This window comes from Danio rerio, chromosome 24 (assembly GCF_052040795.2).
Source record: "Danio rerio strain M-AB ecotype USA chromosome 24, GRCz13ab, whole genome shotgun sequence".
Classification (NCBI taxonomy): Eukaryota; Metazoa; Chordata; class Actinopteri; order Cypriniformes; family Danionidae; genus Danio; species Danio rerio.
Window position 1 is genome coordinate 16,438,269 of NC_141044.1, and position 21,732 is coordinate 16,460,000.

The window sequence follows — 21,732 nt, forward strand, 5'->3', positions numbered from 1 at the left end:
CTAGGGATGCTCAAAATAACCGATTAACCATTAACCGAAATGGTGCGTTTGTTCGGTTAATGGTATCAGTTAAACGATTAAAAAATATAATTTTATATATATATATATATATATATATATATATATATATATATATATATATATATATATATATATATATATATATATATATATATCAACTGAGTCAACTGATTCAGTCGTTGACAAAAAAGGAGCACTTTTTTTCTTGTCGATACAAAAAACGGTGAGGTGTGCCTTGCATTTTTGGAACAGAAATGCGTGTTCGCTGTGAGCGGCCCCTAAAGATGCAACTGCATCCCATATTTGTTAACTCGCATGACAGTAAAACATGCAACCACACGTGCCCACGGAAGCAAAATGAAAGAAGGATATTTCTCAACATAGTTTGACACAGACGAGTTTACACAAACCAACATATTTCAATATTAATCTGACCAGTTAACGGTTAATATTCGATGAACAAGCGGCGGTTGTCTGTTGGCAAAAACTAAAATGAGCCTCCCTAGCCACTTCATATTTGATATTGTTTCGTGTTGACATTAATACAAACAGGCAAAAGATTTGGACAAATGTTGAATCATTTAAATGACTCTGAGTTGAACCTTTTATTAAAAAAAAATCCACATTTTTTTTAACAAGGTGCACTTTCAGACTTGAACATCGGCTGGATGTTTTCATTCACTTAGAGCTGTGTTACACACTACATAGAATGTATTTTTTTAAAAACCCACAAAAGGGGCTCTTTAAACTAACTATGGGAATGTTTACATTTCTTTGTGATATCATTAATCAAATTATTTAACCTATTCTCAATAAGACACTGTTATGGTGTTTACGAGAGTTGATTTTACAATGTTTATCTTATGTTCCCATTTTATATGTTACAATACATAGATAGATTAATGCCACTCATCATTATGTCCCACCCCCCACGTGATGCCACTCGATGTTCATCTTTGTCGTGGTTTCGTTCAATCTACAGTTATGGGTGTTTAATCTTAAAATTTGACAAATGCTTCAAGTGTAGTTAATTATGTTTTATGCTGTACGTGCAAACAGATGACTGAGATTACAGAATTCTTGCTCAAAGCCATAAGTCTCTTTTCTTTGATGTCTCATAGGTTACAAAACACTGTGGAAAATCCTACATAACGGAAATAGTGTGATTAAATTTATATTTCCGTAATGCAATGTTTACTTCAAGTATGACTTTAGCGGTATTTATGACTTAGTTCAGCCAAAAAGTAATAATCCTGTTATTGATTGCTCACTTATATGTAGTTCCAATCTCCTGACCCCTTCATTCATCTTTAGAAGACAAATGAAGATGATCTTCGGAACACATCTTCAGAATTTTGTTTTGATGAACTACTCGTTTGAGATCATAAAAAAAATGATATACAGTATACATCTGAAGTGGATCAAAAACTTTTTCTTTTTTTTCAAAAGTGTTGTTTAATAGTTTTGGGTCAACTTTGATAAAAGTTTAAGATCCACTTCAAATGTTGACTTCTGTGTACTCTATCAGAATAATTTTTCAATTGTGTTGATATCAGAATATTGCTGTCCATGTAAAAACATTGACACACAGTCTTCACTGCAAATTCAACATTGTTTTATAAAAATGTTTACACATTTACTATGGTGAGTAACTAAGGTCATAAATGGCTTAACCATAAAACTGATAAAACTGATAAAAACACAGCTAGATGTTGCCTTTTATGCCGATTCAGCATGTAAACATTGACCTGTTGCTTGTTTCAGAAAAACAAGTCATTTGTAAAAACATTTTTCCTTAAAACAAGAAACAGAATCTGTCAGTGGGGTAAGCAAGATTCAGATTATTATACTGAAGTGCACATTTATGAAATGTGACAGGAACATGTCCATAGATGTAAGCACATTCAGACAGAAAAGTAGTTACAGTAAGGTAGAAAGAAACATACCACAATCTCGGATACTTAGAGGTGCTTTAGAGGCTTTTAAGAGGATGACATCTAGCATAATCTTTTTGATTTTGACTAATTTATTGAACAATTAAACTGATATAGCAAAAAAATACTGCAAAAATGCTTTTTAAATATTTTTTAAATATATATATATATATATATATATATATATATATATATATATATATATATATATATATACATTAAATCAAGAAGTAATTTCTAGACAAGCAAAGAATTGTGTAACGTTGTATAAATTTTTCTTTAGATTATTTCATTTAACCTCTACTGGAAGATAATGTTGCTTGTTTTAAGAAGAAACTGACTTTATTTTGACTTTTTTCCTGAAAACAAGACGATTTATTACTTGTCCAGAAAATGCTTCTTAATTGAAAATGATTGTTTATTTAAGTATTTTTAGATAGTTGGACCAGAAACATGATTCAAAATCAAAAAGTAATAATATCATTTTAATAACACTTTCTATGAAGCTCATGCTTGTAATGATTTATTTCCATGTAGTGATGTGTAAACGTAACACTTTACAAAGCCATCTCAATATTCAAACTCAAAAATTGATGGAAACACTTTCTATGAAGCTCATTCTTATATTAAATTATACCTCTGTTTATAATTATTTATTATAATTCTATAAATGCACCTATAAAGACAAGGCAAACACTGTATTATAATGACAGGTATAGCTACACTTATAATAGTATTAGTGATGCATTTCATTTTCCAATATACATGTTCATAACACATTACACACTAATTTATAAGTATGAATTAGTCACTCATGATTATATTTATAAAGATGCAGCCTGCAATGTCTGCAAAATGTTGTTACGCTATGATTACAGACTTTTTAGTAAATAATCAGATTGTGTTCTGTCAAATGAATGCTTTTATATTGTTGGTAAGAGCATTAGGTATTTTAATTAGTTAATGTGGGCCAGAATTCAGCTATAAATGCATCATTGACTGCTTTAAGAAATATTAATAATAGTAATGTGATGAATATTATCAATTAGCTATAAATGTTATTATACAATGCAGTATATTGCTTGTTTTTTATAAATACATTTATGGAATGATTATAAATAATCATAAACAGCGGCATAATTCAATATAAGATTGAGCTTTATAGAAAGTGTTACCATCCTTTTCTTTACAGTGAATACTTGGACTTGGATGAATTATTTATTATGTTTTTACATCACTACTTGTAAATAAACTAATTTACTAATAAACTTTTAAATAGTCTTTTCTTGCATTGATGGTTTTTGGTTTACATGTAAACTGCGAAACGGGTTATTTACATAAATTTTTATAATTTTAGTGTGCCCCTAAATATGCTCTTGAACAAAAGATAAAATATCTTATAAAAATACCTAAGCATTGGTGAACAAGGCTGGTGTGTGAAGCAACGTCTAAAAATAGGTCTACGACATATGGTTAATGAATGACATCTAAACATTTGCACCATACGCCATTCGTCTGAACCATGCAGACATCACAGCTTAACAGTACACGTACTAACAATCTTGAGAATCCTACAGAAGCCTTGATGTGTCCAGTACGCTTGATCACAGTCGACCTGTCGTGACTGCATATGATACATCACTATATCTTGATGACTCAGTTGTGGCAGTCATTTCTTTTTTAAAATCCTCATACCATTCCAAATACCTTTCACTTTCCTTTGCGGAAAGCGAAAGTAATGATATGAACATATAGAAAAAAATGGGAATCTGTGCTCTTGTGCTTTGAAATGGCAAAAATGACCCTTGAAGTAGTTTAATTGACTCATGCAATTTATTACAGCTATAAGTTTGACCTAAAATATTCATATTGTATATAAATATGTAAAAGTGCAACTAAGAAGGCTATGAAGCAGTGTTATTATTTATAGACTATGATATGTGTTCCTATTTTGAATAAAGATTTTATTTTAAACGTACTTTGTCATTGAAATCATTTTAATGACTTTTGTATGTTCAATTTAGCTTAATATTTGAATTTAGGGTTAATTTCTATTTATTTCAAGAGTGTTATTCCACTGTTTCAGCTCATTTATAAAGAAAAATTAGGTAGCTTCCAACGTAATTCAATTCAATTAAATCAAATTAAATTAAAATATTCAACCAAATTTCAACAGTGACTTACAGTATATACATGATAAAACCTGTATGAGTTATGTATGTTTTTGTTAAAAAAAGAACTATTCTGAATTGTACTAATTGCAATATATAATAACATAAAAGACCAATAAAATAAATGACAAATTATATAATATTTTTAATGATTAAAGGGCACCTATAATGAAAATCAACTTTTGTAAGCTGTTTGGACAGATCTGTGTGTATTTATAGTGTGTATAGTGTGTATAGTGTATCCACAGTCATACTGGAGTGATAGAAACACAATAAGTCTCTTTTAAAAATTTTTCTAACATTAAAACTAAGATTCAAATCTCTTCCATTTTAAGACCCACCGCAATTTGACATAGGAGTGCGGTTTTCCCGCCTGCAGAATTGACTGACAGCCGCAGATTAATATGTCTCCATAGTAACATGTATATATATATATGTGTGTATATATATATATAGGTGTGTGTATATATATGGTTTCCACTACATTTATTCTTCCATGGCGGGGCGCCACATCAAAATGCATCCCACCATGGCAACATTTCAGCTTCTCATTCAAAACATTCAGTCATTGTTGTTGTTTGACCCTTTGAGGTTATGTGCTGACTGACTGACTGACAGGTTTGTGATACGTGAGGCCAGCAAACACGACATGGCTTTCATTTATGATGAACACAGTTTCCATAATTATACTTTATAGATAAAGGTCTATGGCTCTGCATACAATGACTTTATCTTGCTGGAGTTTCTAGCTGTTTCACTTTACTTCAGGACACATCAATGCCGCTCTGTAGGTCTATTGGAGACATTCATAAATATTCTTAGCAAATCTAGAAAATGTTGAAGACATACAACATAAATGCTCTAAATTGCACTTCATTTCATTGTTTATTTGAGAGCGGACAAGTATGATCTGCACTTGAGCAGCGTATATTTGAGGGAGTGTGCAAGAGGTTTTGTGCACGAGCAGAGGAAATCGGCGCGCAAGCAAAAAAGATTTGCATGCTCGTATTGCATAAATGCGATCTCGACTTGTAATACTGTGCTCACAACATTTCTCCATTTGACATTGAAATAATGCCAAAGATAGTTAGTAAATTTGTGTAGAAGGTCTGCCACCACAGCTGGAAAAAATCCTATATACTGTATATATATATAAACAACACAGGACGTGCACAAAGCAACTGGGATTAAAAGATCTCAGCTCTCTGTGGTCATCTGCACCTTAAGAATGAATTTTACAGGATTAAAATGTTTTTAAAATAGTGCATTTTTGTAATAATGACAATAAAATAGCTGTAGTTCATCACCACAGCCGCATAATGTCAGTATAATTATAAAAGATTTTTAATGACATTGTGTGTGACTCATCGTTGCAGAAAGGCTTGAATTAACTCACCCATTAATATCACAAAAAACATTGTTAAATTTCTTTAGTAATGGAGATCTGCTTCGATCGTGTCTGTCACGGTGCTATTTATCTTTGTGAAGGCTAAAGGCATCAGAGCAATAGCGAGCAATCTCTCTGACATGCACTTGGGAACAGTGGGCGGTGAGAACCAGCTCATTTGCATTAAAGGCACAGGCAACAAAAACAGCTACAATGTCCTAACAGCTTAAATTTCCAATATACAGAAAACTATAACAAATAATCTGATAAGTTTTTTTGAGCTGAAACTTTACAGACACAAAAGACTTATCCTAAATCTTGAAAAGGGGGTAAAATAGGTGCCCTTTAAAAGTGTTTTGCTGATAGGTTGGTGAAATTATTTGAAATTGAACTCATTAAAATTGTTTAGTTATCCCATGATCTGTGAACACTGCACATTTATCACCATTTAACCTAATCGTTCTCCTGAAGAAAGAAACTCATATGTGTTTGAAATGTCAGGATGTGTAGGTGATGACAGAATACGCGCTGCCAGCGCAAGAAGTGGTCCTACCTTGAAACTGCTATTTCCACTTTCGTCCTGGCGATAGCTGCCGACCTTCGAGCCCCCTCCACAGCCCGGTCCACTTTTTCCTTCGTTTTATGGTTTTTAAGAGGAATGAGCTGCTTCCTTATCCCGCGCACCAACACGTTATTTTTATACTTCCCCTCCTCTTTGGTTCCATCAGGGAATATGGTGCACCCGTATCCATGCCTCTTGTTGTTCATCCATTCCCCTTCATACTTCAGCCCGTTGGATCTCTCACTGACCCCAAACCCATTGCGCTTATCGTTCTTCCATTCGCCCATGTAGGACTCAGTGGTGGTGGCATCCACGTGGTCCTCCATTGGCGTGTAATCATCAGGCACCTCTCCTTCTCCATAGCTGATGGTGGAGTTGGCGTCGCTGGAGCTGATGCGGCTCATGGTGGCATCGCTACGTGCTGAGCTTCGCTTGCTAGAGATGGACGTTTTGGAGTCAGATTTACGCAGCTGGCGGAGGCTCCCGAAGAGGGACCCGCGACGGAACAGGCCCTTCTTCTTACCGGTGACGACTTCGGTGTCGCTGTGAAAATTCAGCACGAAACCACCACGGCTTCCAACTGGAGTGTCTGGTACTGTGTCCTGGAGAACGGCGCCGTTGCTTTGCACACTTCTTAGAGAGGCCAGGGAGGTGCGGAGCGGAGAACGGATGATGGTGGCCATTCCATAAGGCACGCTCTGACGGACGCCATAGCCATGCCTCATGCCCCCCATCCACTGGCCTTGATAAGTGCCTGATGACACAGAAACAAACAAGTAAATGAACAGAGCAAGAAGAAACAGTTTTATTCTCTTAAGGATGTGGATTTGTGTCAATATTTTCTTTCTTGAAGTTTGTTTGTTCAGCTTAAGCGTGACTGTTTCAGGGTTTGAGGTTGGGAAGGATGAGGCGTAAAAGCAACAAAAACAACTGAAACAACCCTGTGGGAAAAAAAATCGAGCAACATAACAAAACTGACTTGACTCGGCTTGGCTTGGCAGACACAGAATCAACGACGCAGGAACAACGACAACAGTACAGCACAGAAAAGAGCATACTGGGAGAATAAATAGGGAAAGCAAACCAATAAACTGACAAGAGAGCAGGTGAACACAATGATAAATAATAGGATAACAAGGTGGGTCGGACAAGACAATACACGGGAGAGCACATGGTACAAAACAAGGGCGTAGCAACCGGGGGGCCAGGGGGGATACGTCTCCCTCACTTTTAGAGACAGTCCATTTAGAAACAGGTGATTAATAATTATATAAATGTAAATGTTTTGATCTAATACAGCTGCCCCCCAACACACACACACTTTTAAAGTGTCCGCTACGCCCTTGGTACAAAAAAACAACACAATCCATGTGCTCATGTAAAACAGGACTAGAACACGCAGAGAACGAAAGAACTCATTAACCGCGTGTTCACATGAAACACAACACTAAAGCATGCGGCACATGTAAACATGAACTACGTGCCAAACACAACACCAACACAGACAAAAGGCAAGACACAAGCACATGATAAGTGTTTTCATTTGTGGCTTGTGCCTTGCCTTCTGTTTGTGTTGGTGTTATGTTTAGTTGTGTTGTGCACTCACACATGCAACATGCTTGTTCCATCCCAGCGACAACTGAAACCGAAACCAACTAGACTGAGACGCTGAGAATAAAACAGCAAGCTGCCGACAGAACAAACACAAACACCAGGATGAGAACGTGCATCCTGAGCACGCCTGGACCCCGCACATCAAGCAAGAGTGCACACGGCCTGAGTGCGGCCGAGACGGCATTCATACAAAGACAAATACAATCAAAGAAAATCAGTGCTTGACCTGAGAATACTCGAGCCGAGCTCAACATATTAGACAAGACAGGACTAGTGTCTGGACTCTTCCACCAAAACAAGAATTAACAAGACTTAAGTGGGAAAATCCTGACAGAATGTTTGTCTGTTGTTTGTGAATTTAAAAAGTAGGGATGCATCGATAAGGAAATATCAGCCAAAACTAATAACCAATAAGACTCCTTATATTTGGAAGCCAATAACTACAGTTTTCAAGAGAGCTCAAACTGGCTGCATGTTAAACGGATAGCTCTCCAACAACACCTTTGACTCTAAAAAGGAAAGCTAGTGGTTTTCTATTACGGTCTGTGCTATTTGCAGTATGTTTCTCTATTTGCATACTTTAAAAAAATAGCATGCACATGTGTTGTCAAATTGATGATGTTTTTCAATATGGGTGTGTTTTCTTAACTTGCAGTGCATTTGAGCTGTGCATTGATGGATTTGCTCTACGGTGTTTTGGACTTTCAGCAGTGAAATTTAAACCACACTGAACTGAAATAAACTGAACTTCAACTCTTAAAACTGGACTAATAGTTTCAGTTTACTGGAACTTCTATGTTAAGCTGCTTTGACACAATCTACATTGTAAAAGTGCCATGGAAATAAACATGAATTGAATACATGAAAAAAAAAAATCTTTATATGAACTTTTTTTGCGCTGTATTATAAATCAAAAGGCAAAAAACAAATACTGTTGATTTTTGTAACTTTAAAAACATAAAAAGCAAAAGAAAATGTTTGTTTTTAAGTAAAATCATTTACAAGTTGTAACTCTGAAATCATCCTTTTCCACAGTGAAAAACTCTCACACTGCTGACGTTTTGTCTTCCCTTTAATAAGTATAATTAAACATCACAATCAAAGTCCGCACTGCAAGAAGTCTGCAAACTGTTAAACTATCTACCGATAATGTATAAATCTAAAAATATCTTTTTAGATAATGCATTCATAAGCTCGACAGTTACTATTCTGAGTGCCAAAAGAAATCTGATGCAACATAAGCAGATCGTATAATGCAATGTGTAACAAGTGGATGCATGAAACCCACTGTGGGAGGTAGAAAATTAGCAACCTTAAAAATAGCATAAAAGATGCATTTTCAGCAATAATTGAACCTATTTTTTATTTCCAAATCTGCATAAATTAATATCTGTTGTTGAACGTAAAAGTATGGCCTATTTTCTGAAAAACAATTCTGCTTACCCACATTCTTCAAAATATCTCCTTTTTATGTATAACAAAAGAACGTCAGTGAGAATTGAACTTGAGTCTGAGAGTATGACACAACAAAATAATAATAAAGAAAATAAACAAACAAATAAATAAATAAATAAATAAATAAATAAATAAATAAATAAATAAATAAATAAATAAGCGTGCTTTAAGGCACGTTAAGAACATTAAGAATACTTGTCAACAACTAATATCCAAAATATTAAACTCATGAAAATTAGATCATTCAAATTTCTTTGTGCCATTAGTGATGAATGACAAATATGATTTATATTTTATATTTACAGTGTTCATTAGTCACTCTGAATGAATCAAATCAAATAAATGAATGACACAGATCCACAAGTCAGCAAGAACATTTGAAACTAATATGGTACTAAATTGCAAAATGATCTGTAAATGTTGGGTGTCAAACAATGCAATAAAATGCACCAAATGGTATTATATTTTGACGCAATTGCAGAAAACAATTTGGGATAAAGTCTTGTGTGAAGTTCAGTGGGACTTCTTCAGGGTATTCATTTAAAAACTAAACTTAGTTTTATTTACACCTAATAGCAATGACCTTTGACATGACAGTTGACCAAAGACAGACGTTACAGTTGTTTGTTTTTCGGTACAAACTATCATGTAAAAACATTTATTTTCCTCTGTAGTCCAGTTCCTACACAAATGTTCCATTATTTAATCCAATTCCTTTCAGTAAATCAAACATATAGTGAATCTGACTCCTTGAGCTGCTATATAGTGAATCAAAAACTATTATGATTCAGTCAGAACGGTTACTGAATTAATCTGACTCACTGGAGCACAAGTTATTACTCTCGTCATGTCTGATTTGAAATGAAGCAACAGCTGTTACAGTGTTATGTTGTTCTTAAGGATTGTGAGGCTTAAATCTGTGTTGTTGCTGACTGGCTGTTCACATGACAAACTGTAGTTCAAGATATGAGTTTTGCTTTATGAATCAATGAAATACATTTCAACGATGTCTATAAACACATCTTTTAGCAAACTAAAGTTGATCACTGAATTGTCTTATCTGAAATGATCATTTGGATCATTTTCTTCTCATCATGGTACTGTATTTATTATTTTATTTCATAATTTTATTAAATGTATTTATTTGTTTCAGATCAGTTTATTTATGCATTTGAATATAATGTAATAATATAATTATATATTTATTTAAATGCAATTAAATATTTTGTACAAATGTATACATTTCTATTAATATATATTTAATGTTTATATATATATATATTAAGAAAATGTTAAATTGTTTATTTTATATTTAATTGATTTATTCGATTATTTATTTATTTTTTAATTATCTTTTTTCCCCCTCTAAACATTTTCATAGGCCACCCTTGTGGCCCCCTTATGGTCTCTGGACCCTAGTATGACCCCCCCCCCCCTCCCCACCCCCCCAAAACAGAGGTGGTTTTCATAACTATTTAATATAGCAATAGTGATTTTCAAACATACTGTAAATGTAATGTCTTTAATATTGAATTATTAATAAACGCACTATAATAATGTTATAATAATAATAATATAATAATGTTGCTCTATTTATTTTTGTATTTTTTAATTAATTAAATTATTTCTTATCGTTCATTTCTTTTTATGGTTTTTTTTCTCCCCCTAAAGACCCCCTAAAGCACTCCCTTGCGAGGGTACCTGGTACCAAATGTGAAAACCAGCGATGCCAAAATTGTTTAATTGTTTACTATTTCCATTTGCACACAGCTGTCAGTTGTAAACACCACTGGCACTCACCACTATCCCCATAGGTTTCGACTCCATATCCATCCTGCAGTCCATTACTCCACGTCCCATCATATCTAGCAGGTGTGTTGGTGCTCTGCCGAACTCCATAGCGACCCTTGAACCCGTGACTCCACTCCCCGCGATAAAGCCATTTCCCCTTGGTCTCAACACCCAGCCCGTGGCGCTTCCCCTGCGACCAGTAGCCCTGGTACGTGTTCCCGCTGGGCCAGGTGTAGACCCCGACTACCTCAAACCCGTGGGACCAGGACCCGGAGTACTCGCCCTGACCCTTGGGTCCCGTGCAGATGCCGTGTCCGTGGGCTTTCCCGTCCTCCCATCCGCCACAGTAAGTGCCTCCATCGTCGAAGTCGAACCGTCCGCCCGTCATTCAGAATGGGATGAAAATAAAAACAGTCGTAGCGTTGCCGTGCGCTTCTTCTCGTCTTTCTCTTTCATTAAATCTTCCGAGTTCAGCCGCGACGATGAAACCGGAGAGAATGGATCACAGTGAAGATGATGTTGTGGTGGTTGTGGTTTCAGTATTTGTCAGTGAGAGTGTGAATGAAGAGGCAGGTTTAGTGCATCATTGCCGAAGCCGCACGCGCTGCCCGGAACCGCCGCTGCGTTTCTCTGACTCCCTCCGTTCGCAGGCGCTGCGCAGAGCAGACACACCGAGACCGGGGACAGCGGCGAGAGATGCTGTCAGTCCTGCGCGTCATCACCGCCGCCCCGCCCACTTCACCCGCGCCGAGATAACGGAGAGCTGGGGCACTGGTTCAGAGGTTAGAACCGGTAAGAACATACATTTCAAGAGGAAAATATATAACAAATAAATGCTTTATAAAAAATTTAACTAAAACATGACAAATTGCACACATGCCATGTCCACAACCGACATGTCAATAAAATTAAGGGATGATTAGCCCATATCATGTTGTTTTCTGAGCATTTTCGATTTTTTTTTTTTTTTTACATTTTTTTGTAATTTCCAAAATGACGATACATACACTGACCCTAAAGCAGATGTTCTCAACCAGGGGCTCGAGCCCCACTAGAGGGCCTCCATGCATTGGGGAAGGATAAACGTAATGTAAAATAATTAAAACTATAAACTGCAAAAACACACAAAATGAATAATGTTAGTGTTGCTTAATTGACAATCTTATATCTTGAACTTTGAATTTTTCTTTGCATTGGGGGGTTGAAGACCACAACATAGGATAAGCACATTTGTTTGAATATTAATAATAATAATAATGATATTATTATTATTATTATTATTAATAATAATAAAATAAAAACAACAACAACAATAATAATTTTTATAATTAATATTATTATAAGTATTATTTTTAATAATATTGATATTATTATGTTTATTATTTGTTTAGCTGTTTTGTGTAGTCTACCTTGGCTTGTGATTATTATTATTATTATTATTAATATTATTATTATTGATATTATTATCTGTCGCTCAACAGTCGCGTAATATTGTATTCTGTACCTTAATATTTATGTGAAATAACGGATGGACGAGTAGCAACTTAACAGAAACTCTTTACATTACGAAATTGTATTTGAAATGTTTATTTTTGTGTGACATTTATTTTTGTAAGTATTCACATCATAAATTAGCCTACGTTTTGTTGTCTCAACTTGATGTAATTCGAGAAAAGTAATCTGCGGAGATATCTGTTGGTTCGTAAAAAAAGTGCGCTTAAATACCTCGTATAATGAAATCAGTGGCTATATATAAAATAAACGAACAGCTTTATACATACAATAACATTTGATAATTAAATGCTTGGGATTTGCATGGAATTTGCCATGTTCTTGTGGGTTTCCTCTTTGTGCTTTGGTAGGCCAAAGACGTATAAAGTGAATTGAATGAACTAAATAGGTGTGAAAAACTGGGTTGCGGCTGGAAGGGCATCCATTACGTAAAACATATGCCAGAGTAATTGGTGGTTAATTTCGCTGTGGCGACCCCATGATAAACCAGGGAATAAGCCGAATTAGTGCAATAAATCCTTATTTGTAGACATAGTATAAACAATTTTATAACTAATGTGGACGCGTGTCCTTTAAGAAGTTGGGTACCAGAGCTGGAAGCTGCGCTGTTCAACACTGCTCGTGTCTCAAAATCTAGCGAGCTCCCTATCTAGTCAGCATTTGTAATCATCATAGAGGCAATGTAGCAAATGCATCAATGCGCAGTCGATTCCGTGGGTGCGCGCCTGTGATTTTCAAACGCAGCCCGCGCGTAACATGCGCAAATAACGCAGCCCACGCGTAATATACACAAACATGCCATAGTAAGAAACAAGGTTTTGAGACACAGCCAATCCATGATAAGATGGCGGTGGAAAACATCGGAGAAGGAGAATCTCAGGATGAGAAGGAAATCCTTATTAAAAAAGATGCACAAGACAGCGGTGAGATTGTCGAGAGCACAAAAACTAAAGCATCCAAACTAACATTGTATCACTGGACTCAATCGTTCAGCTCTCAGAAGGTAAGATAAAATTCAACATCTCTGGGCAGCTCAAGAGCATCAGGGTGGATACAGGATGTTGTTTTGATTGAGATATTAACATATTTTATTGACCTGGCTGTCATCATTTGGATTATTTATCTATGGCTCTTTGCTTGCACAGTGCGTGCACATGATTGATGTTAATAATTCATACTTACAGTTAATGCTGCGCGAGGATGCAAGTGCGGTCAAATTGCTGTAATTGATATGTAAATCATAACTGTTGTGATTAGACGTCAGAAGACATGACATTCAATAATTGTATCTTAGTAATGAACCTGCATAATGATAAGGGCAAATATAGGGCACATCAGGTGACCAAGAATAAATATGTAAAGACTATTATTTAAACTTTTAGCTAGCTTTATGAATATTCATAGTTGTGTTTACAGTTGTGTTCATTACAGTTCAAGTGCATGAAGACTTTATAGGCTTTTCATATTTAAAATATTGAAATGTACAGTATTTTATTTGATTGAAAATGTATTTTTTAAGCTGTTTGTTCTATATTTAACCTTCACAATAAAGCACCATTTGTAAACATAGTTTAATCTATATATATATATTTATATATATATACTATATATATATATATAGTTGAAGTCATAATTATTAGCCCCCTTCAAATTTTTTTCTTCTTTTTAAAAATATTTTACAAATGATGTTGAACAGAGTCTGATAATATTTTTTCTTCTAGAGAAAGTCTTATTTGTTTTATTTCAGTTTTAGGGACAACATTATTAGCCCCTTTAAGCTATACTTTTTCTCGATTATCTACAGAACAAACTATCGTTATACAATAACTTGCCTAATTACCTTAACCTGCCTAGATAACCTAATTAACTTATATGTAAAGAAGTGTCTTGAAAATATCTAGTAAAATAATATTTACTGTCACCATGACAAAGATAAAATAAATCCATTATTAGAAACGAGTTATTAAAACTATTATGTTCAGAAATGTATTAAAAAATATTTTTTCCATTAAACATAAATTGGGGAAAAAAGAAACATTTATACATAAATAAAATATATGTATATTTAAAACGGACATTAACACAATTACTTTTGTAACAAATTTCTCACAATGTTATTGCATTAAACGGTGTTTGCTGTACAAGGACACCTCGTAAACTAAAGTTTTAACTAGTGTAATTTATGATAATTTTTACTTGTTACATTTTAACTACATATTTATTATCATTACTCTGAACAATTACATATAATAGATCAATACACATAATTGTACTTTTCTTTGCTATTATACCTGTTAAAGTAACTTTTATTTTTTGCAGATTATGTCAATATTGTGATAATACTGTAGGCTACACCATAATAAAAAATATCAGAAATGATTTCTGCAAGATCAGTCAAACCATCCCATGCCTAACTAGCCGGAGCAGAGTCTGCTGTTGTTTTTCTTTAACAAGATAATAGAGTTAAGTGAAAAATAACTGCTGGTCTAAGAAGCAAACATCTAAACTGCTTCTGTCACAGGTGAGGCTGGCAATAGCTGAGAAAGGTCTGCAGTGTGAGGATTATGATGTGAGTCTTCCTCTGAGTGAGCACAATGAGCCCTGGTTTATGCGTCTGAACCCCACTGGAGAAGTGCCTGTGCTGGTGCATGACAATCATGTCATCTGTGATCCCACACAAATCATGGACTATCTGGAGCAGAACTTCTGTGATGGTAAACATTTGAGATGCAAGGTTGATGTTGTGTGGAGACCAATATTCAATGCATTAATTGTAGAGTAAAGTGTAATAAATATAAGAAAACATATAAAGCATATGTCATTTACCCCTTGATGCATGGCACCCGCCATGGTGAAGAATTTTTTTGTGTTTGTTTTGAGCAATGTAACATTCTAATTATCATCATCATCATCATCATCATCATCATTTTATAAAATTGCCCATTTTAAATACATATGTCACTGATGTGTTTTATTTATGATTTTTTATTATAATGGTTATACTACTACTACTACTACTACTACTACTACTACTACTACTACTACTACTAATAATAATAATAGTAATAATACTTTTCCCAGAGATGGGTTGTGGCTGGAAGGGCATCCGCTGCTTTAAAATGTGCTGGATAAGTTGATGGTTCATTCCGCTGTGGCGACCCCGGATTAATAAATTAACTAAGCTGAAAAGAAAATGAATGTATGTAGTAATACTTAGCTCTATTATTATTATTATTATTTTATTTATTTTTATTCATTCATTCATTTTCTTTTCAGCTTAGCCCCTTTATAAATCTGGGGTCGCCACAGCGAAATGAACTGCCAACTTTTGCAAACTCCTCACAGAAATGTCAACTGACCCAGTCAGGGCTCAAACCAGCGACCTTCTTGCTGTGAGGCGATTGGGCTACCCACTGCGCCACTGTGCTGCCCTATTACAATTGTTAATATTAATATTATTATTATTATTATTATTTGATACAGCTGGCCAAGTACTTCATAGTAATGAAGTAATATTTGGTGCCTAATATTAGCCAGTGTCTTTAAAAATGAATAATAATTTATAAAATAATATTAATTAATAAAAATGTATGTATTTACATAATGTACATAAATACATGTGTTTTAAATTTTCTAAATTATGTTAATACAATAAAATACATTTTTAAAATGACAATTAATTAATATTTTGGGACTACACTGTGATTGTTATATGAACAATATCACACTTATAGCAGTGCGATATGGCTGTGTACCGGCACTGGTGGGAGGCGTGCATTGGCAAGAGGCCACAGGCCGAGTGCCTAAGTGCCCAACCAGTGATGATATACAGCCATATCGCAATGCTGCGAGTGAAAATCAAAGAAAATCAAACACTGTGAGTCTAAAAATCCTTTTGTATGAGGAACTACTTTCATCTGCCATTCATTCACATCTGCAGCTAACATCAGAACAGCAGAAACTGCTGCTAATTCACCAACATCACTTTAGAGCTAGTGTTTGAATAATTCTCTAGTGTAAGATTATAAGGCTGAATGACAGTATTTCTCTGTTGCAATGGGGAGATCACAATATCTAACCCCGAAAAAGTCAAAGCAGTGCAAACACTTGCAGATTACTGTTGTGTGTGCGATAAAGAAAAGAGCTAAACACACGCAGGCATTTCTTCTTTCTCTCTGTTTACTGAACAAGTCTGCAGTAATGAAAACAGGAGACTCATTAGTAACAAACAGATTGCCAACCAAAAGTAACTAAGGGCTATACAAAGAGTGGCCAACACAAAATACCTGACGTGAGTCCTATCTTACACTCAATACACTACCAGATTACTATGACATAAATACAGCACTATAACATTTAAAAGAGAGAGATCGACTTAGAAAATCACTTATGAACCAGATTTAAAATGATTTGATCAGCTGTAGTTTGAAATTATACTGGGTTTTCTCCTCTAAGGGCTTATTATGTGGTCTCTGTCACTATCTTGTGGATTTTAAATGGGCACTATCCTCATAAATAAACTGCATAGTTGCAATCTAAACAACTATATTCTTGCCTGAAAAGCCTCAGAAATACTTTATGTTGTCTAACAGCTGCAAAATCTTTCAAACCGTAGTGTTTGTTGATCTGCTGTCACTCTAAGTGGGCAGAGAAATACACAAGGTTGAGGAGGCTGTACAAGTGTTGTTATTGCAGAAAATCGCAACGCAATCAGCCAATCAAATTTGAGAACCTGACAGAATTGTTAGCCTTGACATTATAGCAATGATTTGTATATATTGCATTACAACAAAGGCCAGGAATCAGTTTGCTTAGAAATTATAAATTGAGTCTATTAACTCATGCATTAATTGGTTAATACATGACTAAGCAGCTGGTTTTCAATGTGTGCATAGCTAGTTTGCTTCTTTTGTTGTGTTCAGTGCATTTCTTTTTCTGTTTTCATTTACTTGCATTTACGTTTGCATGTACCACCTTACATTCAGCATGCCTGTTCAAAAGTACAGTATGGATAACTTGAGGGGCATTAGAGGGTGAGTCCAAACAAGATGTGCTGTAGGGTAGCAGCTCACATGGTTTACATTCTGAAGTCATTTATTTATATAACCTGCATATTCTGTTCTCTGAATCAGAACAAACTCCAAAGCTGATCCCAGAAGAGGGAAGCACGTATTACCATCGAGTACAGCATTACAGAGAACTGCTGGACTCCCTGCAGATGGATGCCTACACCCACGGCTGTATTCTCCACCCAGAGATCACCGTAGACTCCCACATACCAGCCTATGCCACTACACACATTCGCAGTAAGATGGAGAAAGAGGATGTTTGATTCAACTGAGATGCAATCTGTTTTTTGTTTTTTTTTGTGAATGAACTGTGGTTTCTGTCTTACAGCACAGATTGGAAACACTGAATCTGAGCTGAAGAAACTAGCAGTAGAGAATCCTGATCTTAAAGATGCTTATATTGCAAAACAAAGGCGTCTAAAAGTAAGTAAACACTGATGCTGAGCTCTGTTTTAGTTTTCCATAGGATTATCTGGGTATGTACGTTGAACCAGCTGTTCGTAAGTTCTTTCTTAAACTAGAAGTTCACACTAGGGGCTTGGTAACTAGTAGCTAGTTTTGTAACTAAATTTGTTCTTACTTCAGTTGCACCACATGTTCCTAAGGAAGACCGTAGTTATAGGTAGGGCCAGAGAGAATCTGCGGACGTTTTTTTGCTATTTCTGCAGAGAATTTTGGTAAAAAACTGATTTCTGTGGAATTACTTTAGGAGTATCATAACTAAAACTTTAATATGTGAAATAAAAAAAATAATATCTTTTAAACTTTTATTTAAGGTTTAAAATACAATTCTACACAATTCTAACATTTTTTTTCACACCAACACAATGGATTTGAAAATAAACAAACAAGATTTGATTTAACCGCTGACTGTAAGCATTAATTTGAGTATATTTACATCCAAATCAGGTGAACAGTGTAGGAATTACAACAGTTTGCACATGTGCCTCCCACTTGTTAAGGGACCAAAAGTAATTGGACAGAATAATAATCATAAATCAAACTTTAACATTTTAATACTTGGTTGCAAATCCTTTGCAGTCAATTACAGCCTGTTGTCTGGAACGCAGACATCACCAGACAGTGGGCTTTATTCCTGGTGGTGCTCTGCCAGGCCTCTACAGCGACTGTCTTCAGTTCCTGCTTGTTCTTGAGGCATTTTCCTTTTAGTTTTGTCTTCAGCAAGTGAAAAGCTTGCTCAATCAGATTTAGATCAGGTGATTGACTTGGCCATTGCATAACATTCCACTTCTTTTCCTTAAAAAACTCTTTAATCTGCTTTTGTATTATGCTTTTGATCACTCTTCTTCTGCACTGTGAAGCACCGTCCTGTGAGTTCTGGAGCATTTAACTAAATATGAGCAGAAAATTGTGCCTGAAACACTTCAGAATTCAGCCAGCTGTTTTTGTCAGCAGTCACATCATCAATAAATACAAGAGAACCAGTTCCACTGACAGCAATGCAGTACTTGCTCACGTCATGTCACTATTGACACCATGTTTCACTGCTTAGGATCATGAGTAGTTCCTTTCCTTCTCTATACTCTTCTCTTCTCATCAATCTGGTACAGGTTGATCTTGATCTCATCTGTCCAGAGGATGTTGTTCCAGCCATGTTAAAGCTTTTTTAGAACTCCAATCTGGCCTTCCTGTTCACTCTGGTGAAGTCATCTGTTGATTGTTGACCTTAACACATACACCTACCTCCTGGAGAGTGTTCTTGATCTGGCCACCTGTTGTGAAAGGTGTTTTCTCCACAAGGGAAAGAATTCTTTGGTCGTCCACCACAGTTGTTTTCCGTTGTCTTCCGGGTCTTTTGGTGTTTCTGAGCTCACTGGTGTGTTTTTTTATTTTTTAAGAATGTCCCAAACAGTTGTTTTGGCCATGCCTAATGTTTTTGCCATCTCTCTGATGGGTTTGTTTTGTTTTTTCAGCCTAATGATGGCTTGATGACTGATAGTAACAGCTCTTCGGATCTCATCTTGATAGTTGACAGTAACAGGTTCGAAATGCAAATAGCACACTTGAAATAAACTCTGGACCTTTTATCTGCTCATTGTAATTGGAATAATGAGGGAATAACACACACTTGGAAGGCACATATGCAAACTGTTGTAATTCCTACACCGTTCATCTGATTTGAATGTAAAAAAACTGATTTGGAGACCTGTATCGCGAGCCATGAATTCATATGAAATACACATCAGTACACAAGTTATCGAAACATTAAACTTGATTTTTTATACTACACATGAAAGAGAAAGAGAAGGGAAAAGAACTCAGTCATGAAGAAATTCTCATTTTAATTTATGGATCATTGACACAAAACACTCTTTGAAAGAAGTCAAAACATTTATTTTCTTTCACAAACTGAAAAAATGTATGATTTGGGAGGAAAATAAAGCTGTAAATAGAGGTCATTCCTCACTATTATCACGAGCTCCTCAATGTCATCTAATCTCACTGTAATCTCTTTTCTACTGTTATACACAGCTTTATGTTTAAACTAAGTTCAGTGGCGCAACAAAAATATTTAATAGTGTGTAAGTTGTAACTTAGTGTCCCTTTAAGTCACAACTAGGCTATGTTTTAACTGACGCACTGTTGGTGCAACCTAATCTCTGTAGCTCTTGGTGAACTAAAGGTGTGTCTACATTTGGAGCTGAAACCTGGTTCAGACCAAAAAAGAAAATAGGTCCCAAATCGCATACTTATGCACTATTCTACACCATTCACACTAAATAAACTCTAAAAAGATGAAGTGGACTTTAAGTGAACTTTTTCCCAGTTTTATATTTATTAAATGTTAAAAACCTGCAGTATGTCCGAAAAGGTGTGGAATAAAGCATAGTCTTGTTGTTTTTTTCCCAGCCCTTTTACAATTTTAGCTATTTTTCTATATGTATTATGTTATAAAGTTATAAATCTTCATTGATTATATACACTTTTCAAGATAACAGATATAAAGTAACCAAATGATTTACATTTTACTCATCACCCTTTACTCATCTCCACATTCTTCCTTATGACCCACAGTATCCTGTATAGAGTTTTAAAGGGCATTTTAAACTAAATGTTCTAGAAGATTTGTTTTATATTTTTTTCCCACATAATCTTGGTTTTTCTTTTATTTAATGTAAATGTTATGTATTTTGTGACAGACCTGTCAAATGGTGTATATAATGCATGTGAGGGTATTTGCATCAGCTTAAAAATGTATAAAGGAATAAAGGAGTCCAAACTTAAATAAAGATTTGCCACAATGAGAGGCATTTCTGAAATTTGTATTGTACTGAACAACATCTGGACTATGATGAAATAAGTGATATTCTTGAGCATTTCGTCTTTTTCATAGTTGCTTATTTTAATATTTTAGGATTTTTTTTGTCCATGTTGTTTTAATATATTAGTCTTTATTTTTGTATTTTTATTTGTGTTAATATTTTAGCAGCAGAGTTAGTTAGAACTGGACCGAGTTCAACTATGTAGTATACTTGGTCCAGTTCAGTGCACATCAATGTTGGAAGGGCAGTGTTCACACATAAGTTAGTGTAAAGACATGTAAGATTTTATTATGTTTCACTTGACAGAGATTACAATATTTATAATTATATTGCACAGACGTGATTTGTAATGAAACACTATTTTGTTTTCATTATTCCAGAGTAAATTATTTGACCATGATAACATGAAATACCTAAAGAAGCTCCTGGATGAACTAGAGAATGTTCTGGATCAAGTTGAGACGGAGCTGCAGAGGAGGAGTGAGGAGACACCAGGTGGGAGAAACTTCTGCTAAATACATTTTCAATTTCAATGTTACTTTTTACACACTGTCATTTTTTTTTTCAAAAGGTTGTCAGTGAACTTAATTAAGATTAATGTGGTAAAATAATTAATGTACTGCTTTTATTACCAATAAAATGTCATAAATAAATATTATTCTGATTAAATGTTGATCATCAAATTATAGCATTATTTACTATAATAGGGGCTGGAAGAAATTAACTGCATAAAAATAATAATAAAAATTGTTTTTTGGCATAGTTAAAGTTGAAATAGCTTATTGGAGTAATGGTTTCATAAAGAAGCTGTGGCAGATTTTATTTTACACTTTTTTCCCTTCTTGTATAGTCTTGTAGTCAATAAATGCTGTTTTGGTTGTGAAATACTTACACTATAATAAGCATAGATTGAACAGGTATTGTGTGTATAT

General features: G+C 34.8%; 2 protein-coding genes across 8 annotated transcripts in view; one reads left to right on the top strand and one right to left on the bottom strand.

Moving 5' to 3' along the window:
- Positions 1-11,605, bottom strand: part of jph1a (junctophilin 1a) — an 83,346-nt gene extending 71,741 nt beyond the window's left edge. For 2 of the 3 annotated variants that reach the window (XR_015524275.1, XM_087308007.1), the window contains exons 1-2: positions 10,945-11,605; positions 6,067-6,829 (exon numbers count right to left, since the gene is read on the bottom strand). Coding sequence is in view for 2 of the 3 variants with exons in the window: in XM_087308007.1 (XP_087164133.1) it covers positions 6,067-6,829; positions 10,945-11,323 (1,142 nt within the window). In the remaining variant the exon portion in view is untranslated. 3 annotated transcript variants of the gene reach the window in all.
- The window catches only part of gdap1 (ganglioside induced differentiation associated protein 1), a 23,491-nt gene continuing 3,460 nt past the window's right edge, over positions 1,702-21,732 (top strand). The window contains exons 1-6 of one of the 5 annotated variants that reach the window (XM_087308673.1): positions 1,702-1,846; positions 14,969-15,161; positions 17,433-17,480; positions 17,580-17,753; positions 17,845-17,939; positions 21,181-21,295. In XM_087308673.1, the coding sequence (XP_087164799.1) occupies positions 17,666-17,753; positions 17,845-17,939; positions 21,181-21,295 (298 nt within the window). In that variant the 5' untranslated portion in view covers positions 1,702-1,846; positions 14,969-15,161; positions 17,433-17,480; positions 17,580-17,665. 5 annotated transcript variants of the gene reach the window in all.